The sequence below is a fragment of the Rhipicephalus microplus genome, chromosome X, assembly GCF_043290135.1.
Source record: "Rhipicephalus microplus isolate Deutch F79 chromosome X, USDA_Rmic, whole genome shotgun sequence".
NCBI lineage: Eukaryota > Metazoa > Arthropoda > Arachnida > Ixodida > Ixodidae > Rhipicephalus > Rhipicephalus microplus.
This window is the reverse complement of record NC_134710.1, coordinates 21,078,041-21,101,515: the sequence shown is the minus strand read 5'-3', so window position 1 is coordinate 21,101,515 and position 23,475 is coordinate 21,078,041. Positions and strand designations below refer to the sequence as shown.

The window sequence follows — 23,475 nt, the reverse complement described above, 5'->3', positions numbered from 1 at the left end:
CCATCCCTCTTCATCGCGCCTGCAAAATCTGTATCCACTTGCTTAAGAAGCACTCTGCGGCTGCCAATGATGTTCTCATGATGGCTACAGTTTCATATTATTGCACTCCTCGGCGAGTAATCTTTATCGGCTGACTGAAGACGCGCCAGCGAAGAAGGAAGTCTCATAACAGGTGTTCGATGCTTTGTGAGGTTGAGGTCAACTTATCCACGTAGTTGCTTACAGAATCTACTGTAGGAAAGTGTAATACCCGTGCCACACGGGCAGAAAAAATGGCATTTACCCCCGAATGCCTTCAGATTTATTGCAATTCGCGCGGTGCCACACGGGCGAACAAAATGGCATCCATTCGAATGCCATTCGCCACCAACTGCCTTCGCCAGAACTCAGTTGACTGAGAAATGCCTACTCTCGACGACACAGCTCGCGAAGTGCGATTTACCTGAAAGTATATAAAAGAAATAATATTGAGCTAAAAATGAAATTTCCCGTCTTTTATTTGCACTAAAGTCTTAAAAAGGTGCTTTGAACGTTATACAAGGAAAATAAAGTATTGATAATGAAACGCTTGTCAATTTTAGTGTCTATTTACGCTGTGAATCTGACTAGTGTTGGCTTAGGTTGCTACAGTCGGCTGTAACGTTGTAAAACAAAGCAAGAAACTAAAACTTAGGACAGCGTAATACGCTTATTTCTACATTTGATGATTATCTGATGTGTTTGAAGCTTGTAAATGCTTCTTAATTTTTGTATTGCTATTCACTCAATACTCACTTGGAAGGTGCTGTGATCGACATCATCAAGTCAAATGTTATTCGCTTTGGACGTGTAGCAGCGCTGGCGAAACGAATGTCATTAGGGAATTGAAGGCCGTCGCCACCAAATGTCATTTTCTATGCCCGTGTGGCACGGGTATAACACTGTACATCCACCATGGGAATAATAGTCTAATCGTCATGTTTGTGACTACATGATCTCCTCAAATGCCTGAAAAATCACAATTTTTCAGCGCGTCTTGCAGCAGCATCTCGCGCACATGCTGAATAATCATTGCGAGTGGTTGCGTTCACAGCGCAGTATTCCACTGAATATGGTCATTTGCAACGCCGAAAAGTTACGTGAAAGTGGGAAGTGGTACAACCATCATTCTTCGCATGCTGACTTCACATATTGCGAGAGCTGAATCGAACCCGTCGGTGCAGAACCTCAGCCGTGAAACGGAAATTCGGGCGGCCAATGGGCGACCCATGGCGGCGCTGACGGTGTTTGCGCACGCTCTGCGCTACTTCCGGGACCAGGCGCTGAAGGAGCTGAGCGAGCAGTCGGCCACCACCATCCTGCCTGACGACGTGCGCTGGGTGGTCACCGTGCCGGCCATCTGGCGACAGCCCGCCAAGCAGTTCATGCGTGCTGCTGCATACAAGGTACGTCTTTCAATAAGAATAATAATAAGTATAGTAATAATAATAATAATATTAATAATATTAATTATTGAGGTGCAATGTCCCAAAATCACGATATGATTATGAGGGAGTGAAACGCACCGGAAACCTTGACCACCTGGGGTTTTTAGAAGAGACACTAAAGAGAAGAACGACATTCTGCGCTTGTTATGACTATCATATAATAAATTGGGAGCGATTAAAGAAACGTCAACAACATTTAACAATACCACAAACACAAACTGTATTGCATAAGAGTTACACGAGCCCACAGATACAATACAGGGACACTAAACTTCTCTCATTTCCATTCACTTTCTACGTAGCATTTGTCTGGGTTCACTGTATAGCACGATTATCCAATCTGTCATGATTATCAATGTCTGTCATCACAACCCATAACGACCTTATTTCCCCGGAGTCGAGAAACCGTGGCCGCGGCGCCAAGCAGAGTTGTACCGTCGCGGTAACACGATAGCCGATATTGGGTCCGCGTCTGCCCGAGAGAACATCATTCTGCAGAATGGTTTCTTGAAGGGCCAGTTGGTACAAGATACTGAGGGAAACAGCGCGAAAAACAGGATGGATAAAGAATAAACACTCGACACAAACGCTGACTAACAAGTGTGTGTAAATTTATTACACAAGGAAATATAGATCTGAAAATGGTTTTTGTTTTCCGTTTTCAGCTATATATTTGGCGGTGTAATAAATGTTTGTTTGTCAGCACTTGTTTCGTGTGTTCATTTTTTCTCCGTCCCCTCAATACCATACTTCTTTCTCACTTTCTTCGCTCTTTCTTTTTTGCCAGCTCACTTTTGCTATGCGCCCCCTGAAAGTGCGGAACACATATATGTAAAGAAAAGAAAAGACACAAAAGCGTGCTAGTAAAGCACAAATACACAATCCAGAAAATATTAATCTTACCGCAAGACGAAGCTATAGGTAAGCGAAAAAACGCGCGAGAAAAAACCGCGGATGGGACTCTACTTGAAATTCCTACACCAAAAACCATGACGGCATAGATTTTGACCATGTATGCTATAGGTCTAACGTACTTCCTAATTGGTAAAAATGAAGTATATTGTCATCTGTGGGGGCCATGCAGACCTAAAGTGCAAAGTTTTAGAAAAATCCGTTGAGCCAATGTCGCGAAAATACCGAAAGTACATGTTGAAATTAGTGACGTCACGTGTGGAGATTTCCGCACGGAATTTATAAATGAAACTTCAACCTTCATTATGTCCTCTAATAATAAATTTACGATGGTGAAAATTACGGCAATAAAGCTCTCAGAGTACAGTTTATCAATCGAAACCAAGTCATTGTTTCACTTTGTGTTAATTTGATGTGCACCTAAATCTGAGTACCCTTTTCCCTCACCCAAAAATTTCGCAGAACATGAAATTTCTTACAAATTTATGTTCCCACTTTGTCTGAGAACACAGCCTCCAAATAGTTGCTCCAGCCTGTAGTTGTTCTTGCGGTCTGCACAGCTACCTGCAAGGGTGGAAGTACCGTGCACTACAACAGAGCAGAAATTCGCACTAACAGCCCATGGAGCCCACGTTTCGTAAATTTCTCTGGGCGGGTACACAGGCCTCAAGCATTTTCGCCTCCATTGAAAAGGCCGCACCTGCTGGCACTCGATCTGGCGATCTTTGAGTCAGTGGTCGAGCAATATAACCTTTAGACCATCGTGGTCCGTGATGTTTTGCGTTGCCTTTGCGACTCATGTTCGTGAAATGTTGAAAGCGCTATAAATGGTGTCTCTTAAATTTTATTGGCGCTGCTGGGTTTAAAACCGGTTGGGTGTCACACTTTGAAGCCGAGTATCTTACCCACAGGGCAAAACACCCACGTGTGCAGAATACGAATACATCTCAACCATGTTATACTACTTTGTACCAATGGTACAAGCCCCGCCACGGTGGTCTAGTGGCTAATGTACTCGGCTGCTGACCCGCAGGTCGCGGGATCGAATCCCGGCTGCGGCGGGCGGCTGCATTTCTGATGGAGGCGGAAATGTTGTAGGCCCGTGTGCTCAGATTCAGGTGCATGTTAAAGAACCCCAGGTGGTCGAAATTTCCGGAGCCCTTCACTACGGCGTCTCTCGTAATCGTAGGGTGATTTTGGGACGTTAAACTCCACATATCATATCAATGATACAAAAAATTAATAGGAGAGAACTTTTCATGAAGGTTTCGTTGAGATATTTTGTGAATAAAAAAGCCTCACCAAGACAGGATTGAAAGTCGAGACAGGTCATTGTACGAACCAGAAAAACTCCCATTTTGCAAAAATTCAATGCCTACCACCTGTTTCAGTATACGTGGGGGATGAGCCTTCCTTATAGACCATTGCAGACGTTGATTCACGAATGCTATAGAGAGAAGATGAATACGCCGTGCCGATTTCCCTGACACCAAAGCTCCAAGAAGGGCTGCAACGGTATATTTTCCTGCAATAAAAAAACTATGTATATTCTTACGCATTACTTAGCATAATACGAAACGAGATCTCGCGTCAGTTTTTTTTTATTCAGGCAATGATATTTTTTTCACGAAACTACCAGGATAGAGTAAGGTATTTGTCATCCCCACACGAGTTTTACGTCCAGTAGAAAGAATGCATTTTTTTCAGCTGTTACAGTTACCTCTCTAAGACTAAGTTTAAGAACTTCTGAAATGCATTCTAATAACCCACTTCGGGACACCTGTTTATAAAAAAAGTTTGTAGGGTGTCAATACATACGGCGCCATGTTACACTTTCTCGAACAACCTCCATGTATCGCGCCTGCACGGTGCCAAATGCGTGAACTGTGTGCTCCTCCAGACCGCTCATGTTCCGCAGCGGTTGTACATTGCACACAGTTCTATAATGGTGCACTTGAGGGAATTCTGGTGCCTATGGGAGCTGCAACGCATAGCTTACAAGCCAGCAGGAAAATGGTGGGTATTACACGTGGATTGATGATTGATGTGTGGGACTTAACGTCCCAAAACCACCATATGATTATGAGAGACTGGAGGGCTCCAGATATTTCGACCACCTGGCGTTCTTTAGCGTGCACCCAAATCTGAGCACCCGGGCATAGAACATTTCCGCCTCCATCGGAAACGCAGCCGCCGCAGCCGGGATTCAATCCCAAGACCTGCGGGTCAGCAGCCAAGTACCTTAGCCACTAGACCACCGTGGCGGGGCTATTACACGTGGAGGAAGAAAAAGAAAAGCGGCAGCATGGCATGACGATAGCACGAAAACAGAACGACGATGAAGGGACAAGAAGGAGTTTGTGGTCATTTTGTTCTCACGATATCTTCATGCCATTCCAACTAGCCCAAACCGCGACACTTCTAATGGAGCGTGAAATCCCGCCGCCAGCCTTTGCAACCTTTGATCAAGCAACTAAAAACAACAAAGTTGTCAAAATTTTCCAGGTCAAACTGATTTACTGTACATTCTTGTAGTGTCCCTTTGGGTTGAGTGGCAATTAAACGAAACTATATGCCCCCTTACATGCACCCTATTGCCATCCGTGGAGTCGCTGAACCACATGAAGCAGTACGTATTTTATGTTTTTTTTTTCATTTTGCCGAATGCTTTCATTTCTAAAAATGGTCAGGAAGCAGGTAAAAAGTGGACAGGACCATTGCTAATGAAAGAAATACTTTCCCAATTGCAGCAAACTTGCACTTACCTCGTGTAAGTTTGTATAGGCACGTTTGAAGAATACCAGGGGGTCGGAATTCCCAGAGCTGGCCATTACGGCGTCTCTCACAGCAATCGTAATGTGATTCTTGCCCGTAATATCCTAGCAATTATTATTTACATATACAGCTGCTACCTGGCAATAATTTTTGCTGGCTTAAGTTCAACACCAGCTCTTCTGTTTTCATTCCAAAGACTAGAAATCACTGGTAACGTAGTAAGTATGATGAAAGCGCGAATAACCAGCACATTCCGTTGCGACGAATCTTTCGTGCATGCTGATTGCCACAAAATCAAATATACTGATGCCACCCTACGAAATGCTGGCATTTTACGTGCCCTGGCAGTTTACGAGCCAGAACCATGATATAATGATGTGGTACACAGTAGCGCGGGGACTCCGGATTACTTTCATCCACCTGGGGTCCTAAACACGCGGCTGAATCTAAGCACACGGGTTGTCTTATGCATTTCGCTCCCTTCGAAATGCGACCGCCGTTGTTGAGAATTGAACTGGCAACCTTGAGCTCTTTACAAACAAGAACTATGCTTCATAGAGCAGTATATTAACTCAATTTATATGCCTTAAAGCCTAATAAACTTGCACCTAATTTGATACACTGTCTCGCAAGAATAGTGTCACACTTGGATAAATTAATAAAAATAAGCCTGGTAGTCTTTTCTATTCCCCCAGTATGCATAACGTGACTTTCAAGGTACATGGCATTTTAACTAAACATACTTCACAGTTAACTAACTAATCTTGTCCTTCAATTAGTGAGCAATGCAAAAATATTTATCAACCTGGTCTGTTACATGTAACCTTACGGCGCGTATGCCATCTGGGAAAAAAATAAGAGTGCCGCCTTCATCACAACTTTCTCTGCATTCTGACGGGGATTCTTAAGAACCGACGACTATGACAACAATATGATCATGATTGTGGTTGACGGTTCGCAACGCTGTGTTGTGAGAGTGAGTTTCCAACTTCTTTTCGCCTGATCCGCATGCTCCCAGGCGGGAATTGGCTCCCCTGACTTCCCGGAACAGCTGATCATTGCTCTGGAGCCTGAAGCGGCATCTGTGTACTGCCGCAAGCTGCGCATGCATCAACTAGTGCCCGAGGCCCCCGCTAGAGTGCATCTCTTCCGAGAGGCAGCGCCTGAGCTGAACACCGAACCCGCCGTCGACGAGAGGCCAGGTATGGCACAATGAACAGGGGGGGAAAAGCCGCCCACGTTTCTGCGTCATTCGCAGTGGTGAAACGTAACGGAAGCCCGATAGGACAGCGAGGTGTGCACCACTAATATTCGGCAATAACAGCGCATGACAGGCGAGGACAAAAATCGCAAGAACAAAGAGAACATGTGCTCAACTCGGAAAGCAAGTGTTCGTTGAAACGATTTGCTAACCGCTAATAAGGGTCACGAACTCTCCGCGAAACCGGAAGTAAAGCTTAAGCGCGATAGATAGATAGATGTATGGTGGTGCTGGCATTCCCGAGTGTTTATTATAGAGGGCTCGGCAGAGATATTTCGAGATTACACTACGATGCAATACAAAATACTCGGACACAAAGAATTTCAGGTAGATATACAAGATACATTTAATTTATCCGAAAGGATACTTCCCAACTCGGTTTAACATAGAGTATAACTTTAAAAGTGTGTTTCAAAATTTGGCTGCACAGCAGTGGTAAGGAAAGTTATGAATATAAAATTTTCAAAGTATTTTAAAGATACAGTACAGCTCAAAATTCGTTTCAAATTGTGTTTAGTAATTTTTTGGTTTTGTATTTTTATTTCTAAAATTGTCACTTATGAATTATTTGATTAGTAAAGAAATACTGATGAACTTATTCTACTGACTGATTTTAGCCCCGGTCATGTAAATGCCACTCTTTAACAATGTGAAAAATCTTGTTTGTTTACGCCCAATAGTTCCCGAGAAAAATGCACTGAAATTTCAAAAATGTTGTTTTGAGAAAAACGCAGATGCTATGTACGGCGACACGAGCACTTCCTGTCAGTGTGTAAATTTAAATGGACCAAATATTATTTATGAAACTGCGAGTGCCCAAGTTCGGTATATTTTCTGATAGGTGGAGAAATTCTCTGGGAGGTATACAATCGCAAAACCCCAAAATTGAATTTTCTTTCTCAAGGCAAGTCTCACTCCACCCCTGTCACACGGCCATCACTGAACTCCGTTAAATTCCATCAACGTAAAACTCCCCTAGGAAGTTTGACGCAAATGGAGTTATGCTGACGTCACACGGCAATTGTAAAGGCTTTGTGAAGAAGCCGCAAGGGGGGCACTGCAGGACCCTTTCCGAAAGCAAGATTTCGCGCCTAATACTTCTGAAAACATTTTTAATCGTATGTTTGATTATATAAATTATAATTTATCTACACCAAAAATAGAAACATTTTTTGGCATTTATCACAGACATGTACACCTGCAAGCAAGTTGGCAATAATGTGGACAGAGATGTAAACACCATGGTGCGCACTGGTAGGACGGCTGGTACGCTAGCCTAAACCCAAAGAAACTTTTTCAAAATGGCAAAATGGTGGCTTTTGGTGGGGCATGGTGTGTAAAGTGAACGTGTGATTGTTCGCACATTTTTTTATTGGTAAAAGCATGTTATGGGCGGGTTGTACAGTGAAAAAGCTTTTATTACAGTTAAACTTTATTACTGTGTTAACTACGGCTGTTTTATGTTTGCAGTTTTTTCCGTAATTACACATTACTGGGGACGAGAGCAGTCTCTTCGAGGAAAAAAAAACGAAGACAGTAAAAGAAGAACAAAACACGAGCGCTGGTACTTAAAATGACCCTGAGTAGTATTGAAAACTACGCAAGTTGGTAACAATTTATAGATGGTCGAGGTAAACAGCGCAAAACATTGCTCTGTCGTCGTTTTTTTTTTTCGCTGTTTATCTCAACTGGCCATCGTTACCAACTCACCCAGTTTTTTCAATACTACTTCCTTCCACCACTAAGGGAGATCGCTGAGCTCCCTTTACGAAAAGCTTCGTTTGACGTTAAAGACAACATGTGACACGGACCGTATCTCTGTTGTCCTCTGTTGTCGTAAAGACGAGGAAGTTAAACGGAGTTTGTGGGTGCCCGTGTGACAGGATTATCACAACCCTTGACGACGAAGGTTTTGTTTGCAATTTTTTTCACAGTAAATTATAGCTTTATGTCTGGTAATGCCGAAATAGAATCCTAAATGCTCTAAGCAATCGTATAATTAATGTTAGCATCGTTTATTCAGAACAATATTGCATAAGTTCAAAACCCCCGCCTATATACCGTGAGAAACCAGCGCCCCACGGCGGGGCAGCACCCGAGACCACGTGCGCTCAAGCTTCGGTGATGCTGAACGCATTATTTTTAAACAAAGAGACCAGCGGGAACTCAAGAATGAATTGATGTGGGTACTTTCAACGTGTCCCCCTCACAAGAAAAAAAAGTATTCTTGGCGTTAGAAGGCAAAACCTACCTTGAGTGCAGCCCTAGAACAAAGGGGAGAGGGTGACGAACAATAGCCCTTCTTGGGTAGCTAGTCTGGGTATTGTGCGTGCCCCGAAAATGTTCTCTGACGTGGACAATACTTGCTTGACCTCTGCAACGTCACGAGGGGTGTGGGGCTACGTTAAATTACAGAAAATTTCGATTGTACCTGAATGTTCGGGTGAGCGCTCACCCTTACTTTAAAACCAAATTAAAAAATATATATCTTATAGACAACACTCATTACCAATTTTCGGTGAAAAGTCCACATGCAAAACTCGCAAACAACATCATCTTGAGTTCCCAACTTTGGTGTCAGGCGTCCTTTGAGATACGAAATAGGGAAATTGCCTGAGGGACTCGTTTTTCCGCATTATACACAACAAATGAAACCGCCCAGCTATCTAGCCAAGAGAAACACTGGAGACCTTACTTCTTAACTGTATTGTGATGATCCTCACCTAAATAAAGTTAAAATGAACAAAAAATTACTTTTTCTGTCGGCAGGATCCGAACACACAACCTTCGAAAATCGTGTCCGATTCTATACCATTTGAACTATGACGAAAGGTGCCCCCTCGTCCACTTTTCTGCGGGGTATTTATGTGTGCCTGATGCGTGAAATTGTTAGCCAGCATCACTCTTGTACCCAAGGCTGCACTGTAGTCATACGGGGAGTGTGTAATACTCTTTTTATTTTTTTCAAAGAAAGCTTCACAGGGCACATTATACATTAGTGGAATTTTGCTGTAAATGTACCCAAGAAGCTAGCAGCAAAAGCTTACGCTCAAAAATGTTCGCTTGCAAATTGCTCAAATGCCACTGACTTTGTTTTATTGAAATGCCTGTAAGTATGCAAGCCCAACAACAAAAGAAATGTATGTCTTGCTCAAGCTATGTCAGTTTAACTCCAAAAGAACTTATCGTGGTGGCTTTTGATAATTAGCATGACTGCTTTTTACACGCTCGCTACGAGCGCCTGTTTTTCTGTTGACACTTTTGTAGTCAGTGCCATGTGTGCCTGCTCTGCTTGCCAACCAGCTGCCTGCAATTGAGTTACGAATACGTTGAAAAAACCTTCTTGGCATGGTATCCTCAGTTGGAGCGGTGCTCACGCCATAGAGAAGTGTTCTTTCTCTTGTTCTTCAAGCGCCTTGATGATGATATTAAGGCAGAAACACTGGGCTGTCGTCGCTTGGCATAACGCAGGCAAAACAACGTGTAAAAATAGAAAGAAAAAAAGAGGAAGCAAGCGAGAAACAGAAAAGGAGAGAAAGAAAACAGAAAAAGAAGACAGAAAATGTCTGAAAAAGAAAAAGGAAAAAAGAGAAAACCGAGCAGAAGAAACAAACAAGGCTGCGCACTTCGTTCAAGCTTAACGTCACAAGGGCGAAGCTGTCTTAATCTTTTAGGAACGCTAACCGCCAGCAAATAATTATTGCCCACAATGAAGCTGCCTCAATCTTTCAGGAACGCTAGCTGCCAGCAGATAATTAATGCACATAATTTGAGTCACTACTTCAATACAATTTATGAAAAAATATAGTATGAATGACAGTAAAATATTTATACAATTACGATCTGCTTACAATTTATAGCTGCCACGTACACTCTAATTTATACACTCTAATACACTCTAATTTTTACAATGTACACTCTAACAGATATAAAGTTCGGAACTGTCTAATTGGACGTTTTTCAAACAGACCTACAACTTTCTCATTGAATTTTCTATCTAAATTCATTCCTTCTAAAGTTAGTATTATAAATAGGTCTAATTAAACGGTATTTTAGAATACAAAACATAGTTTGACTAACTCCAGGCAATGGTCAGCAACATGCCTTTGGTCGCGTCGTATTTGCGTGTATCGGCATATTTTTAAACTCTGGCTAAAAATAGCTGGAGCACCCTGTATATGGAGCCGACAAAGCAACTCCGTCGTAGTATAGTGGGGGATATGAAAAAGCCTTAACAGTGAGTAGTCTGGAGGGTGTTACGGGGACGCGAACTGGTCACACTCCCTGCTAGCCCTGACAGGTAGCGGTCCCGGGCATGCTGGACAGCCAGGATTTGCCTATGAGCATGTGAACAGAATTGTGAAGTCAGTATACAATCGAAACTTCCGTTTAAACATATGCTGCAATTTTTCACGGGCCACTAAAGCTCCCCGGTACATTTTATAAGTATTAGAGGGCATGGCTTGTCATACGACGTTCAAAAAGTAACAACTTTTAGTAATGCGGTGAAATTCGATGTATGTTTATTATAAGAATGCATAGCGTTCGTAAGCTATTAGTACAAATGTTCGAGTTTTTCTCTAATTTGTCAGGGCTGAACATTTTAAAAAATCAGAATATGCTTTCTTGTAATTGGGTATGCTTCAATTAAAGAAATTTGGTTCGTTTTCGAAAGAAGGCCCACTCTTGCTTCTAATGAGAAAATGCTTTATTGAACACGTATAACTAATGTTTTTATTTGCGTCATCTGGTAAATAAAAAATTGAATGAAACACTGAAAACTGTGAGAGGGCGGGGGGTGCTTATTTGCATATTTCCAATCTACTGAAACAGGCAGGGGACGACGCTTGCTCGGAATTTTACGGTAAGCAGTAGCCCCCCCCCCCCTTTTTTTTTGGCTGCACTGCATAAACCTCCTTGAGAACACTATACCTCGACTGCATGCCTGTCACAGTCCTGCATATTCGACTTCTGCGCTTTGCATGAAGTCGAGAATCCTGCATTTCGCACGCTGGCTGAGAACACTTTTCCTGTCTGCTTACTTGCGATGCCCTCGCACCACCAAGCGCACCTATTCATGCTATCTCTCCTGAAATATTTGTGGTGTATGATGTGTGCCTCGTCTTTCCCCGTATAGCGTTTGATGTACGTGAACGCACTTATTCCACTTGCAGCCTTGCATTTGTGTGTGTGTGTGTTATGTGTTGAGCAAATGTTTTTGCTTCTTCCTCCTTGCAGACATGCATATCCTACCTCCCTTGCGCTCGGAAGTTATCGAGGATTACCTTTACGGAGGTAAATCCTCTTGCCACATTCTCCAAACCATTTGTCCAGTATGAAATGTGCTTTCACTGGCCCACTTAGCCTGCACGCATTACCTGTTATTCAATCTAGATTACGATTTTTCCAAACTAGCACATGAATAGCAAGGGTGGAACGTACCACGTAAACGTAACGTGCGGGTGCACCTGCGCAGAGGCATATGTGAACGCAACGTAGAAGCTTGGATCTCGCACGCTTCCAAAATGGGACCTTTCAAAAGGTTCCAAGAGTGCACAAGGTCCGCCATGATGGAGCAGTGGTTATGGTGCTCGGCTTCTGACCCGGAGGTCGCGGGTTTGATCCCCGCCGCGACGGTCTCATTTCGATGCAGGCAGAGTGCTAGAGGCCCATGTACTGTGCGGTGTCAAGGCACGTTAAAGAGCACCAGATGATTGAAATTTCCGGAGCCCTCTACTATGGCATCTCTTATAGCCATGTCATTGTTTTGCGACGCACAACCCCATATATTATTATTATTATTATTATTATTATTATTATTATTATTATTATTATTATTATTATTATTATTATTATTATTGCTCAACAGCTCTGACCGAATAAATGAATTCAAAGGCTGAACAAGACGAGTGACCGTAATACACCATCATTATTAGCCTGACTACACCCACTTCCGGGCAAAGGGGTCCTGAGCTCGAAGCACGGAACAAAGAGTAGACTCTCCACACAGCTTGCTGGTAATAAAATGCGTTTATTTAACAGGTGCTTGCATGCACCTGCACTCGGTGTGTAAAGCGCGAGACAGACTGTACAATTTTTCATGCGATGCGAGTCTCGGAATGGCGATATTCCAGGACGTTTTGGGATGTTTCAGGACGTTTCGTAGCATCGGACTGCCGCATCGCTTGTCTGGCGTATCAAACCGGGACATGAACCAGGGAGCTATTTTTGCCACCACATCAGACCACCTGACAGCTGCAGCCAATGACATCTCCCTGTCACCACTCCGATAACCATGGCCAAGGCGGTCCGATAAATTGGAGTTTGAAATCATACCGTCTGTACCTGATCCAGGCGCCGGGAGGGCTCGCTGAGCTGTCTGTCCTTTACACTACGGGGCACGTGCATCAGCAGGCGAGGAGCCATTCCACATGCCTAACGGTCAGGCACAAAGACTTTGCGGCCGGTACGGGGTATGGTTTCTGGAACCGTTGATGTCTCTGCTGGGGCGTCGTCGACTGTCTGGGGGCGGATCGTCGTTGTAGAGGACAGCTTGGGGTCTTGTCAGGGTCATAACTAGAGGGGTGTTAAGGGGCTCTGACATCCCAAAATTTTTAATTCCTTTTCGGGTGATAGTGACATATTTACACACCTTCACAACGAACAATAGTTGCCAAAGTTGACCATTCAATCGAAAAACATCCCCTCGGTCCCGTGACTTTTGGAAAGTACCGGAATTCTTTTAACCGAGCCACCGTGGCCACTCACCCTCTTCTCCCGTCTCTCGAGCCATGTCTTAAGAAAGGTCATGAACATCGCAAGTGTAACTTATCAGTGTGGCATAACATTCTTGATGTGTGGCGAGATCCGGCACTGCACCTATGCCCACACGGCGGCCGTTCAGAAGAGGATGTGTCATGTTGAGAGAGGAGGCTCGGCATGTTGAGTGAGGATATGGAGGAGGAAAGCGCCGGAGTGGAGGAGAGTGTCACTACTTGTTAAAAGGCCCAACCGCATGCACGTGATCTTCGAGCGATAGCAGCGAGTGACAACGACAAATTTGCTCCGTCGCATCGTCGCGTCACGACGGCTCCAAACACATGTCGGCGAAAAAGTGTCGATGTTGCTAGATTGAAAACTATCGCATGCATACCCATAAATTGTGAAAAGAAGCATAAAAGTAGGCTGATGACAACATGTCTATGGTACCACTACGACAGCGTGCCCAGAAGCGTACGCTATATGACGGCTACGATGCCCTTCACATGACGATTTCACATTGCAGCGAACGACCATAATTGTCACAAGCTGACATCGAAACATCAAAACAAACCTTCGATAACAAGATTTACGACAAAATACGGCCGCTCTCTCACTTTCGGCGCGAGATGCTAATGTAAAAAAGGTGGTCCATACCTTGCATTCCTTGAAGTACGCGCGGATAATAAGCATTAATTGCGAGCAAATTGCAACTGAAGGGAAGACCAGGGGTGCACTCATGTTGCCGGAAATCACCACGCTGGCTTCCGGGAGACAAGAGATCTATTCTAGATTTCCAGAAACACGCGACGCGGCAAGCGACAGCTACAAATGGGTATCCGGGACAGCAAATCCAGTCACTCGTAGCTGCCGCTAGAAAATCACGTGCATGGCAGTCGCGGGAAGTTCTTGCATTGGCTGCAATAATTGTGGGAGACGGCATCGAGATCCGTGTATACTTAAGCTTCAAAGTGTACGGTCCACCGAATGCTGGAAGGAGCTACTGCTGCTGGCTGCTGCTGCTTGTGCACTAACTCCTTTTGGCGCGCCTTAGCGAGCGCCGTGGCGAGTGTGAGGCATATCATCCAGCTGTAGAGCTTCAGAGAGTTTCTTGTCGCGTAGTTCAAGTTCAAAGCGGTTGCGGATGAGGCAATCCCGCAAGTCACTATAGTCGCACCTGTCTCCTATGTTATGATAGGTGGTGACGTACTGGTTGGCATTCTCGGAAAGCTCTTGTACACGCTGTTTGAAGCACCTCGACTCGAAGACGACGTTTTTAACTTATACGAAGTGCGAGTCAAGTACAGTATGGTTGAGAAGGGGGCTAGTCAAACTTGGCTTTAACAAGACCCAAGTTTTTGACGACTTCCGTGGAGAGCGAGAACATGTTAAATATTTGTCTCACTTGGCGACCCATTACGTAGAGCAGAGTTGGCACCTGCATTTATTTTTATTTTTGGACGAGTCCGGATGCATAGCGGTAGTTGTCGAACTCCAGAATCCATGCAGGCTATTCGGAGACTCGATGAAACGTGAATGGCTGCGCAGGTTGGAGAGAGAAGCCCGTTGCTGCCCTCGTATACCTGCCGTAGCCGATTCCGTCATCGCGGTTGTTGAAGACCATCAAGGATGAAAGGAGCAGTGGCTAGAAAAAACGGTGGCAGAAGTATCCCACTTCTGACACCATGTCGTGAGCTCGAGGAGCGCGAAAGAGAAGCGACTCTCTGCTCGGTTTGTTGGTAACAAAAAGCACTTATTTAACAGGCGCCCGGATGCCCATGCCCTTGAAGTGCACATTTTTCTTTTAATTTTATTGCGGGGGACCCCACGCTGCCTGCGTACGCACCTTCCACTATGTGTAGCCATGTAACTTGTGGCACCCGTGATCGTGATGCAGCGCGCAATGGTGACAAGCGCCAAAGTATTGCGCTAGTCAGAACAAAATAAAAAAATCCGCTGTGATCATGATACCTAAAAGAAAATGGGTCTCACTATTCAACTATGCAGTGATATTTAGGGGTGATGCTTACTTCGTACTTTAACTGCACCCAGGACATGGATAACATTACCGCAACAGCACTACGAAAGTTATTTTTTTTTCTTAAAAGAAGCCTAGAAAAAGCTCCTATACCGCAATAAGTCTGTTTGCATATAAGACATTTATAAGGCCGATACAAAGGCTAACATAAAAAACTGGAAGCAGATAGTGCAAAGAAAAGTGATAGGATTTCTTCGTAACAGGTACAGGCACACAGACTCGCCAACTAACCTTCTAAATGCATCCAATCTACAAACTCTTCTAGAAAAGGCAAAAGAAGCCCATTTAAACTTCTTGTTTTAGCTGAATAAAAACAGTTTCAAGATAAGCGTGTCGAAATACATTTCGTTTTCTTAATCCCCAACTACATGCCAAAAGCTTGCCGATGAACTTACAGAATATCTACATAGTATTGCAACTTTCAAACATTCTTTTTTTTTTCAGTTGTCATTAGGGAATGGAATCAACTACACCCTTCTATCACAAACACCAAGTCTCTAAGAATTCACCAATAAAAAAAAAGCACAAACAACAAATATTGTCTCAAACGAATGCCACAAGGACACTAGCAACTACGGCAGACACTTGTCGGTCGACTCTCCTCGACACAAAAAGGGTATGCCTACTGGCTAATTCTCTTTTGTTGTTGTTTTTATTTGAATGTTTTTTATGAAATGTGAGTTAGCTGTTTACTTGTATAAAGGATGGTCAATATTACACAGTCTTATCTGAATAGTGTGATAAATGTTTGCAAGATTATTGTATATATTTCAGTAACCACTATTTGTTCTTGTATTATATTTACTGTAACCTCGTTTCTGACATTTCTTAGGTACTTGATTGTTCCTGAATTTTTTTATGTATTGCACTTTTTGTATTGCCCTTCTGCTACGCTCTCAGATGAGAGCAGCAGTATTGGAAATAAGTAAATATATAAATATAGGCAGACATGGTGGAGGACCCTTTCCAGTGCTTGGGGAGTTTCGCGACGCCAGTTGCCTTCGAGAGATCACGCTGCATGTGCTGCACCACAGCAGCGTCATGTCGCGGAGGCATACACTCGGCAAAGCCCAAATTAATACCACGTAGTAACAGAAAACGTCCAAAACAGAGACCAGTGCACAGAATGGTGTGTGCCCTTGCGAACATGCACCTATCTTCAATTAATGCATGAACAAACACGCACAAGCAAGTTTGTCCACGTGTTTTCTTTTTTCGTGTGTTAGAAAACTAAGGTATAACGTACCAAGACGCCCAAAACGCCACGTCACCAATCTACCGTACCATTTCATGCTTACAGATCTCGATTAGAGGAGATTCCAGAATTCCCTTCATTATTATTTTTATTATTATTATTATTATTATTATTAGAGCAATTATATGGAATATGGACAGTCTCGGCCGGTGTTTGCCGTCACCACCACCGCCATCATTTACATCATATATATATATATATATATATATATATTTATATATATATATATATACACGGAGAAAGATGTAAGATGAGCGAGCCCATTTTTTCTGCAGAGCGAACATCGCCTTTCCGGCCGGGGTCGTCTGCGCACGTGCTTATCTCGTGAGCGAAGAAAAAAGAGGCAGAGGGGGGCGCTTATGGTTGCCGCGCAATTGCGGCAACAATGGGCCCACGGCTCTTTCCCCCACAGCAGGCGTGAGCTTCTACAGGCTGCGCTCTCACACGAAAAAAACTATGGATCATCTCCCTGATGAAAACCCTGATGGGATGCGAAGCAGCAACGGTGCGCACGACATTGACCTAGTTGAAACCGGCCTCAACGTGGTTGCTGAAAGAATGGTTTGATGTGAAACTAGGTATAGAATTTGCTCGAGTAAACGTTTGTTTGAAATGCAAAGACACGGGAGACGGGACGCGTTGAAGAGGCTTGCACTCGGCTTTTTTGGCTCGTGCATCGTCCGTGTTGACGTCGCCATTCGCGAACGTGATCGGCTTCGCTTACCCTCGCAACGCCGGCGACCGCAGTGGAAGGTACGCGCACACTAGCAATAACCATGCCGAGACGGCGTCTCGCCCGTCGGCGCGATTCCCAGGCAAGCAGCAGCGCGCTGTCCACATTGTCGGCGCCGCGAAATTCTCGAGGCGCACAAAGCGCACGCTTCTGCCAGCTCGCGGCTTCTTCTCGCTGACAGATGGAGAGAGGTGGCGCCGGTGAGATGATGCCGACGTGAGGAGTGAGCTCGAGCGTTGCAAGTGGTGGAGCTGGTGAAGCGAGAAAGGGCTGACACGCAGGCGAGGGAGAGAGATGCCATCGCGCACTGCTGGGAGGGTGTTAGCTACTTGCCACTGCTCCTATACTTGTGGCGAGGGGAACAGTGCGGACGGAGGGACAGCATTCCACAGGCTATTCAAAGAGCTGTTTTGCATCTAAAAACAAGTACCAGAAGTGTACCTAGAGCAGCCGTCCACATATAGATGCACTCTACAGATAACAAAGTGCCACCAGCGGCGACACACGACGTATAGTCCTTAGTACCAGCATGCGTTGCCTCCAGGAGGCGCTTCTCATCAATGCCGTCACTACGCACGAGCCTTGTTGTGGTCACCTACTGTGGCCACGCTGCAGCAAGCGTGTTTACTACAATTATATTGCTCCTAAAAATACTAGCCTTGCTCCGTAAAACATTTTTAATATATTGCTATCACATTCATTGCTTCGCCCATTTGGCGAAACTGTGACTGTATTATTATTAGTATTAATATATTATTATTTACAAATAGTGCACTGAAAATTTTGTGCTAATGAAGTAATACACATGCGACAGTATCAGCACTCGATGAAATAGAAACTACCAAGACCACATGGGCTAATATGGCATACGAGCAGCCGTTCCGATATATATATATATATATGTATATATATAAAGAAAACATGGACTTCTTAGATGAAATGTGATGAGAAAGTCTTATAGGAACAATAGGTTTTATATTCATTTTATTGAACCATTCAGGTTGTTTTCATCTGCACCAAGGACAAAGGAAAGCTCAATGTAGTACAAGCATGATTCGTCAAAATACCAGTTCCTAGATTTAAAGTAGATCAGCACCGACAAAGTCGATCTGTTCCTGGATGTCGCAAATAGAGTGTACAATCTTGTGTCAGCAACAACATTTGCTACTGACTGTCATGTTTTTCTTTTGTTCATCCTTGTAGGCACCAAGTACATGGTGGTAGACTGTGGTGGTGGCACGGTGGACATCACAGTGCACGAGTTGCACGACCAGCACGGCACACTCAAGGAGCTGCACAAGGCGACCGGGGGACCATGCGGTTCGCTGGGCATTGACCGTGAGTTCGAGCGCCTGCTGCGCACCATCTTCAGCAGCGATTTCATGGACCAGTTCAAGCTGAAGAGGCCTGCTGCCTACGTCGACCTCATGGTGGCCTTCGAGGCCCGCAAGCGCAACGCCACACCTGACAAGGACACACCGCTCAACATATCGCTGCCTTTCTCTTTCATCGACTACTACAAGAAGTGCAAGGGCTCCACCGTAAGTGCATCGTAACTTGCAGGCTATGCTCGTAGTCTCAACGGAAAAGGGTAAGCACAAGTGGCCGAAGCCGCAAAACTGCGAACTGTTGTTCACGAGCACGCTGATAGGGAGATTGCCAAGCAAAATCTATTCTCCAAAGCAGAGGTGGCCGTTGGAACGGTGGACAGCCGCCCATATAGCTGGTAGCCATCCGAAAGCCTGAAATGCTTGTTTATTGCTTATCCGCAGATGTAATTATACGCACATGATTTTTTTCAGCAGAATTGCGAGTGACTCTATCTTCATCACAGTTGCACCAAAAAGCTGTTTGTTGGAATGGTTTCCGCCGGCCACCCCTTTTTGAAAGAAGAGATTCACTTTGTGTAATCGATATCAGCGTGCTAGAAAAAAACGGCGCTGCAAGTCGCAATCTTGTCCCTCCGTTGACAGGTCACTTGTGCTAACCTTTTCCCGTTACTAATGTATATTCACTGCACAAAACATCTCCGACACATTATAATTATACCACCGCCTACATTCAGCAAACATTTTTGTCACTGCATTCTTTTTGCGAACGTCTGCAATGATATCAACCGTCCTTTGCACATATAAGCGTGTGCCATTTGTGCAGCCCTGCCTGTGGCATAATGCTAGAAGCTGCCAGCGGCTTTGATTGAAAAATTTAAAACTGATAAGTGTGTCCGCAATGTCTCATTGACCATAGTAAAAAAACCAATGTAAATCATGAATGTCTGACAGTTTTGATGTGCGATGCGCCTAATGTATTGTTGCCGAGAGAGAAAAGATTAAGCCAGCAGTTGTGCCAAGTAAGCCTGAACGAATAAGTGTGGAGCATGGCGTCCGTAGCTTTTTTTTTTTAGTTTGCTCCTTCTTTCTTCGTCAAATGTCTCTGTTTTTTTGTTCTTTTTACTTTTCCATCTTTTTAGTTCCTCTGCTCATTTCTATTTATATATTTATTCCTTCATTTCTTATTCTTACCTGTTTTTCTATCTTTTATCCTATTTATTTCCTTTCTCTCCTTTTCTTCCTTTTGTTTTTCTGTTTGTTTTTCTAATTTTCTTTGTGCTACGCTTTACTCTCTTTCCTTTTCTATACCCTCACATCTCTCCTCCTCATCCAGAAATTTCTTGCTCACCCCTTTGATATACTATATGCTATACAGAGCTACAGAGTATATATGCTGTGTTCTGCTCTGCCAGCGTGTCTGGCCCTAGTAGATACGGTGCCAACTTTCGGATCTTACGAACCAGAATTTAAATACAATCTCACCCACAAATATTTGTTTATTTATTTTCTTTCTGTGTTGCTTTCTCTCTCTCTCTCTCTATATATATATATATATATATATGTATATATATATATATATATATATATATATATATATATATATATATATATATATATATATATTAAAATAGAGGTGTTGTACGTCCAGAAAGGTTAAGACATAGCTTAGCAAAATGTCCTTTATCAGGCAGGTCTGGCTAATGGCGAGCGGCGTGCGCGAGCTACTACTGCAGCCACCGATCATCATCGTCGTCTTCATTACCAGCAGAGCGTCCGTTATTCAGATTCGTTACAATTACTCCCCGCGAAATAAGGAGCCATCCTGGCAACCTATGGACAAGTAAACACGGGAGGGTCGTAGCAGGGCTTAAGTCTCGAGACGTGGACAATTTCCTGGCCACGACGACGTTGGTCAGAAAATGGTTCCAGTGGCTCGATGAGGTAATTCACCAGTGACGTTTTTTGTAGCACACGATATGGGCCGTGATACTTGGGGACCAACTTGGTAGAAAGGCCAGGTGTAGCAGAAGGGACATGCAGCCAGACGAGTGAACCTGGATCGTAGGAAGTAGTGTTATTTGATGCGTCATGGTGGTGCTTTTGGCGTCCTTGGTCTTGGGTTGTGAATGATCTTGCCAGTTGGCGGCATTCTTCAGCGTATGTAGCGGCTTGAGACAAAGTCGTGGACTCTGAGGAGTCAGGTTTGTACGAAAGAATGGTGTCCATAGTGCAAGAAGGTTCGCGTCCGTAAAGGAGGAAAAAAGGAGAGAACCCAGTAGTACTTTGAATGGCGGTATTATAAGCGAACGTGATAAACGGGAGCACTCGGTCCCAATTGGAGTGGTCTGACGAGATATACATAGACAGCATGTCACCAAGGGTGCGGTTGAAGCGCTCTGTCATTCCATTGGTCTGGGGATGATAGGCGCTCGTAGTGCGGTGAACGACGTGGCACTCACGCAGCAATGCTGTGATGACGTCTGACAAGAATACGCGACCACGATCGCTCAGTAACTCCCGAGGTGCTCCATGACGTAATACGATGTGAAGAACGAAAGTCACAACGTCTTTTGCTGTAGACGAGGGAAGGATGAAGTTTCGGCATACCGCGTGAGATGGTCGACGGCAACTATGATCCAGCGGTTACCGTCAGCAGTGTTGGGAAGGGGACCATAGATATCGATGCCGACACGGTCGAATGGTCGGGATGAGCATGGTAAGAATAGCAAAGTACCGCTAGCGTGATAAGGGGGAGTTTTCCGTCTCTGGCACGTCGAGCAGGCCCGAACGTATTGTCGTATAAAACGGTACATGCCACGCCAGTAATATCGGAGACGTATGCGAGAATAAGTCTTCAGGAAACCTGCGTGGCCAAATTGGGGGTTGTCATGAAACGTGGAAAAAATTTCGGATCGCAGATGACGTGGAATCACGAGTAGCCACTGACGTCCACCGGGTGCGTAGTTGCGTCGGTACAGCACGTCGTCGCGAGTGGCGAAGTGCTCGACTTGCCGACGCAACGTGCGAGAAGGGGGGAAGTCGTCCGCCCAGCCAGGATGTCTAGAATCCAAGCAACCCAAGGGTCCTTGCGTTGCTCAGATGGCATGTCGGCGATGGTGACGGCAGTGGCATCACAGGTTAGACTTTCGCAGCAGTCCGGGTCAGGGGGTAGAGGCGAACGGGATAGGGCGTCTGCGTCCGAATGTTTCCGGCCGGAGCGATAGACCACGCGAATATTATATTCTTGGAGGCATAATGCCCATCGGGCGAGGGGACCGCTTGGATCCTTCAGTGACGGCAACCAGCAGGGGGCGTGGTGGTCAGTCACGACGTCAAAAGGGCGCCCGTACACGTAAGGTCGAAATTTCTCTATCGCCCAAATAATGGCGAGGCATTCCTTTTCAGTGACAGAATAGTTGGTTTCGGCTTTGCTAAGAGTTCGGCTTGCGTAGGCAACCACGTACTCTTGGAAGCTGTCTTTCTTCTGTGCAAGAATAGCGCCTAGCCCGACACCACTAGCGTCGGTGTGGATCTCTGTGGGTGCCGATGGGTCGTAGTGTCGCAGAATAGGCGGCGACGTAAGGAGGCGGCGCAGTTCATTGAAAGAGTCGTCACAGGTGGCAGACCAGGCTGAAAGGTCTCTAGAGCCGGCGAGGAGCTTGGTCAAAGGAGCGATGATCGTCGCGAAATTGCGGACGAAGCGCCGGAAGTAAGAGCAAAGGCCTATGAAGCTTTGGAGCTCTTTCATGGTGGTCGGTTTAGGAAACGCTGAAATGGCTGTAAGTTTGGCAGGGTCAGGAAGAATGCCGTCTTTTGAAATCACGTGGCCAAGGATCGTAAGCTTTCGAGCGGCAAAATTGCACTTCTTCAGATTCATTTGCAGCCCCGCGGCGGAAATACACCCGAGGACTTTCTCGAGGCGGGTTAAATGGGTTGCGAAATCAGTTGAAAAGACGACAATATCATCTAAATAACAAAGGCAAACGTTCCATTTGAGGCCTCGAAGGATAGAATCCATCATCCGCTCGAAAGTAGCTGGCGCGTTGCAGAGGCCGAAGGGCATGACTGTGAATTCGTAAAGCCCGTCGGACGTGATGAAAGCAGTTTTTTCACGATCGGCCTCTGCCATGGGTACCTGCCAGTATCCAGAGCGCAGATCTAAAGAAGAGAAAAATTCGGCTCCCTGTAGGCAGTCCAAGGCATCGTCAATGCGTGGCAGCGGATAGACATCCTTGCGCGTGATTCAATTGAGACGCCGGTAGTCCCCGCAAAACCTGATGGATCCGTCTTTCTTCTTCACCAACACAACTGGAGAGGCCCAGGGACTGCTTGACGATTCGATTATGCCACGTGTCAGCATGTCCTCAACCTGTTCATTGATGGCACGGCGTTCGGTAGTTGACACACGATATGGACGCTGCCATAATGGCGTCTCTTGACCGGTATCTATACGGTGAACAACAGATGACGCTTGACCTAAGGAAGGCTGATTGTGATCAAACGAGGCTCTAAAACGCTGTAGGAGCTTGATCAGCTGTTTCTGCTGCCCAGGTGTGAGGTTACAATCCATGGACTTGCGGAATACATCCATAGGTTCATTGGCGTCAGTTGCGGGTGTAATGGCACAAGTCGGTAAAAATGGCTTGTCTGGATAGATCGGGTCTTCGAAAATACAATTTAAGGTCTCGAGGCTTCCCAGACACTCACCGCGTAGCAGGATGTATGGACAAGCAGAAACGTTGCACGCATAAAGTACTGCCAAACCATTGGAAAAGTTGATGACGGCAAACGGGAGGACGATGGTTCGGTGTTGCACACTAGCTATAGTTGGTTGGAACAGGAGCGTCGAGTTAGTGGCAGCAGGGGAAAACACAGGCACTAGGACGGCGGACAACGGCGCGATGCGGACGTCAGCTGCGGCAAACACTTTCGAGGGACTGTGGTA

At 45.0% G+C, this 23,475-nt stretch overlaps 1 protein-coding gene across 4 annotated transcripts in view; it reads left to right on the top strand.

The window, feature by feature from the left end:
* The window catches only part of LOC119175711 (heat shock 70 kDa protein 12A), a 166,247-nt gene that overhangs the window by 125,823 nt on the left and 16,949 nt on the right, over nt 1-23,475 (top strand). For 3 of the 4 annotated variants that reach the window (XM_037426656.2, XM_075881936.1, XM_075881935.1), the window contains exons 5-8: nt 1,203-1,424; nt 6,172-6,355; nt 11,653-11,709; nt 18,403-18,740. In XM_037426656.2, coding sequence (XP_037282553.2) covers nt 1,203-1,424; nt 6,172-6,355; nt 11,653-11,709; nt 18,403-18,740 — 801 coding nt within the window. The remainder of the gene's footprint in view (nt 1-1,202; nt 1,425-6,171; nt 6,356-11,652; nt 11,710-18,402; nt 18,741-23,475) is intronic. The other variant, XM_037426657.2, reaches the window with a different exon arrangement.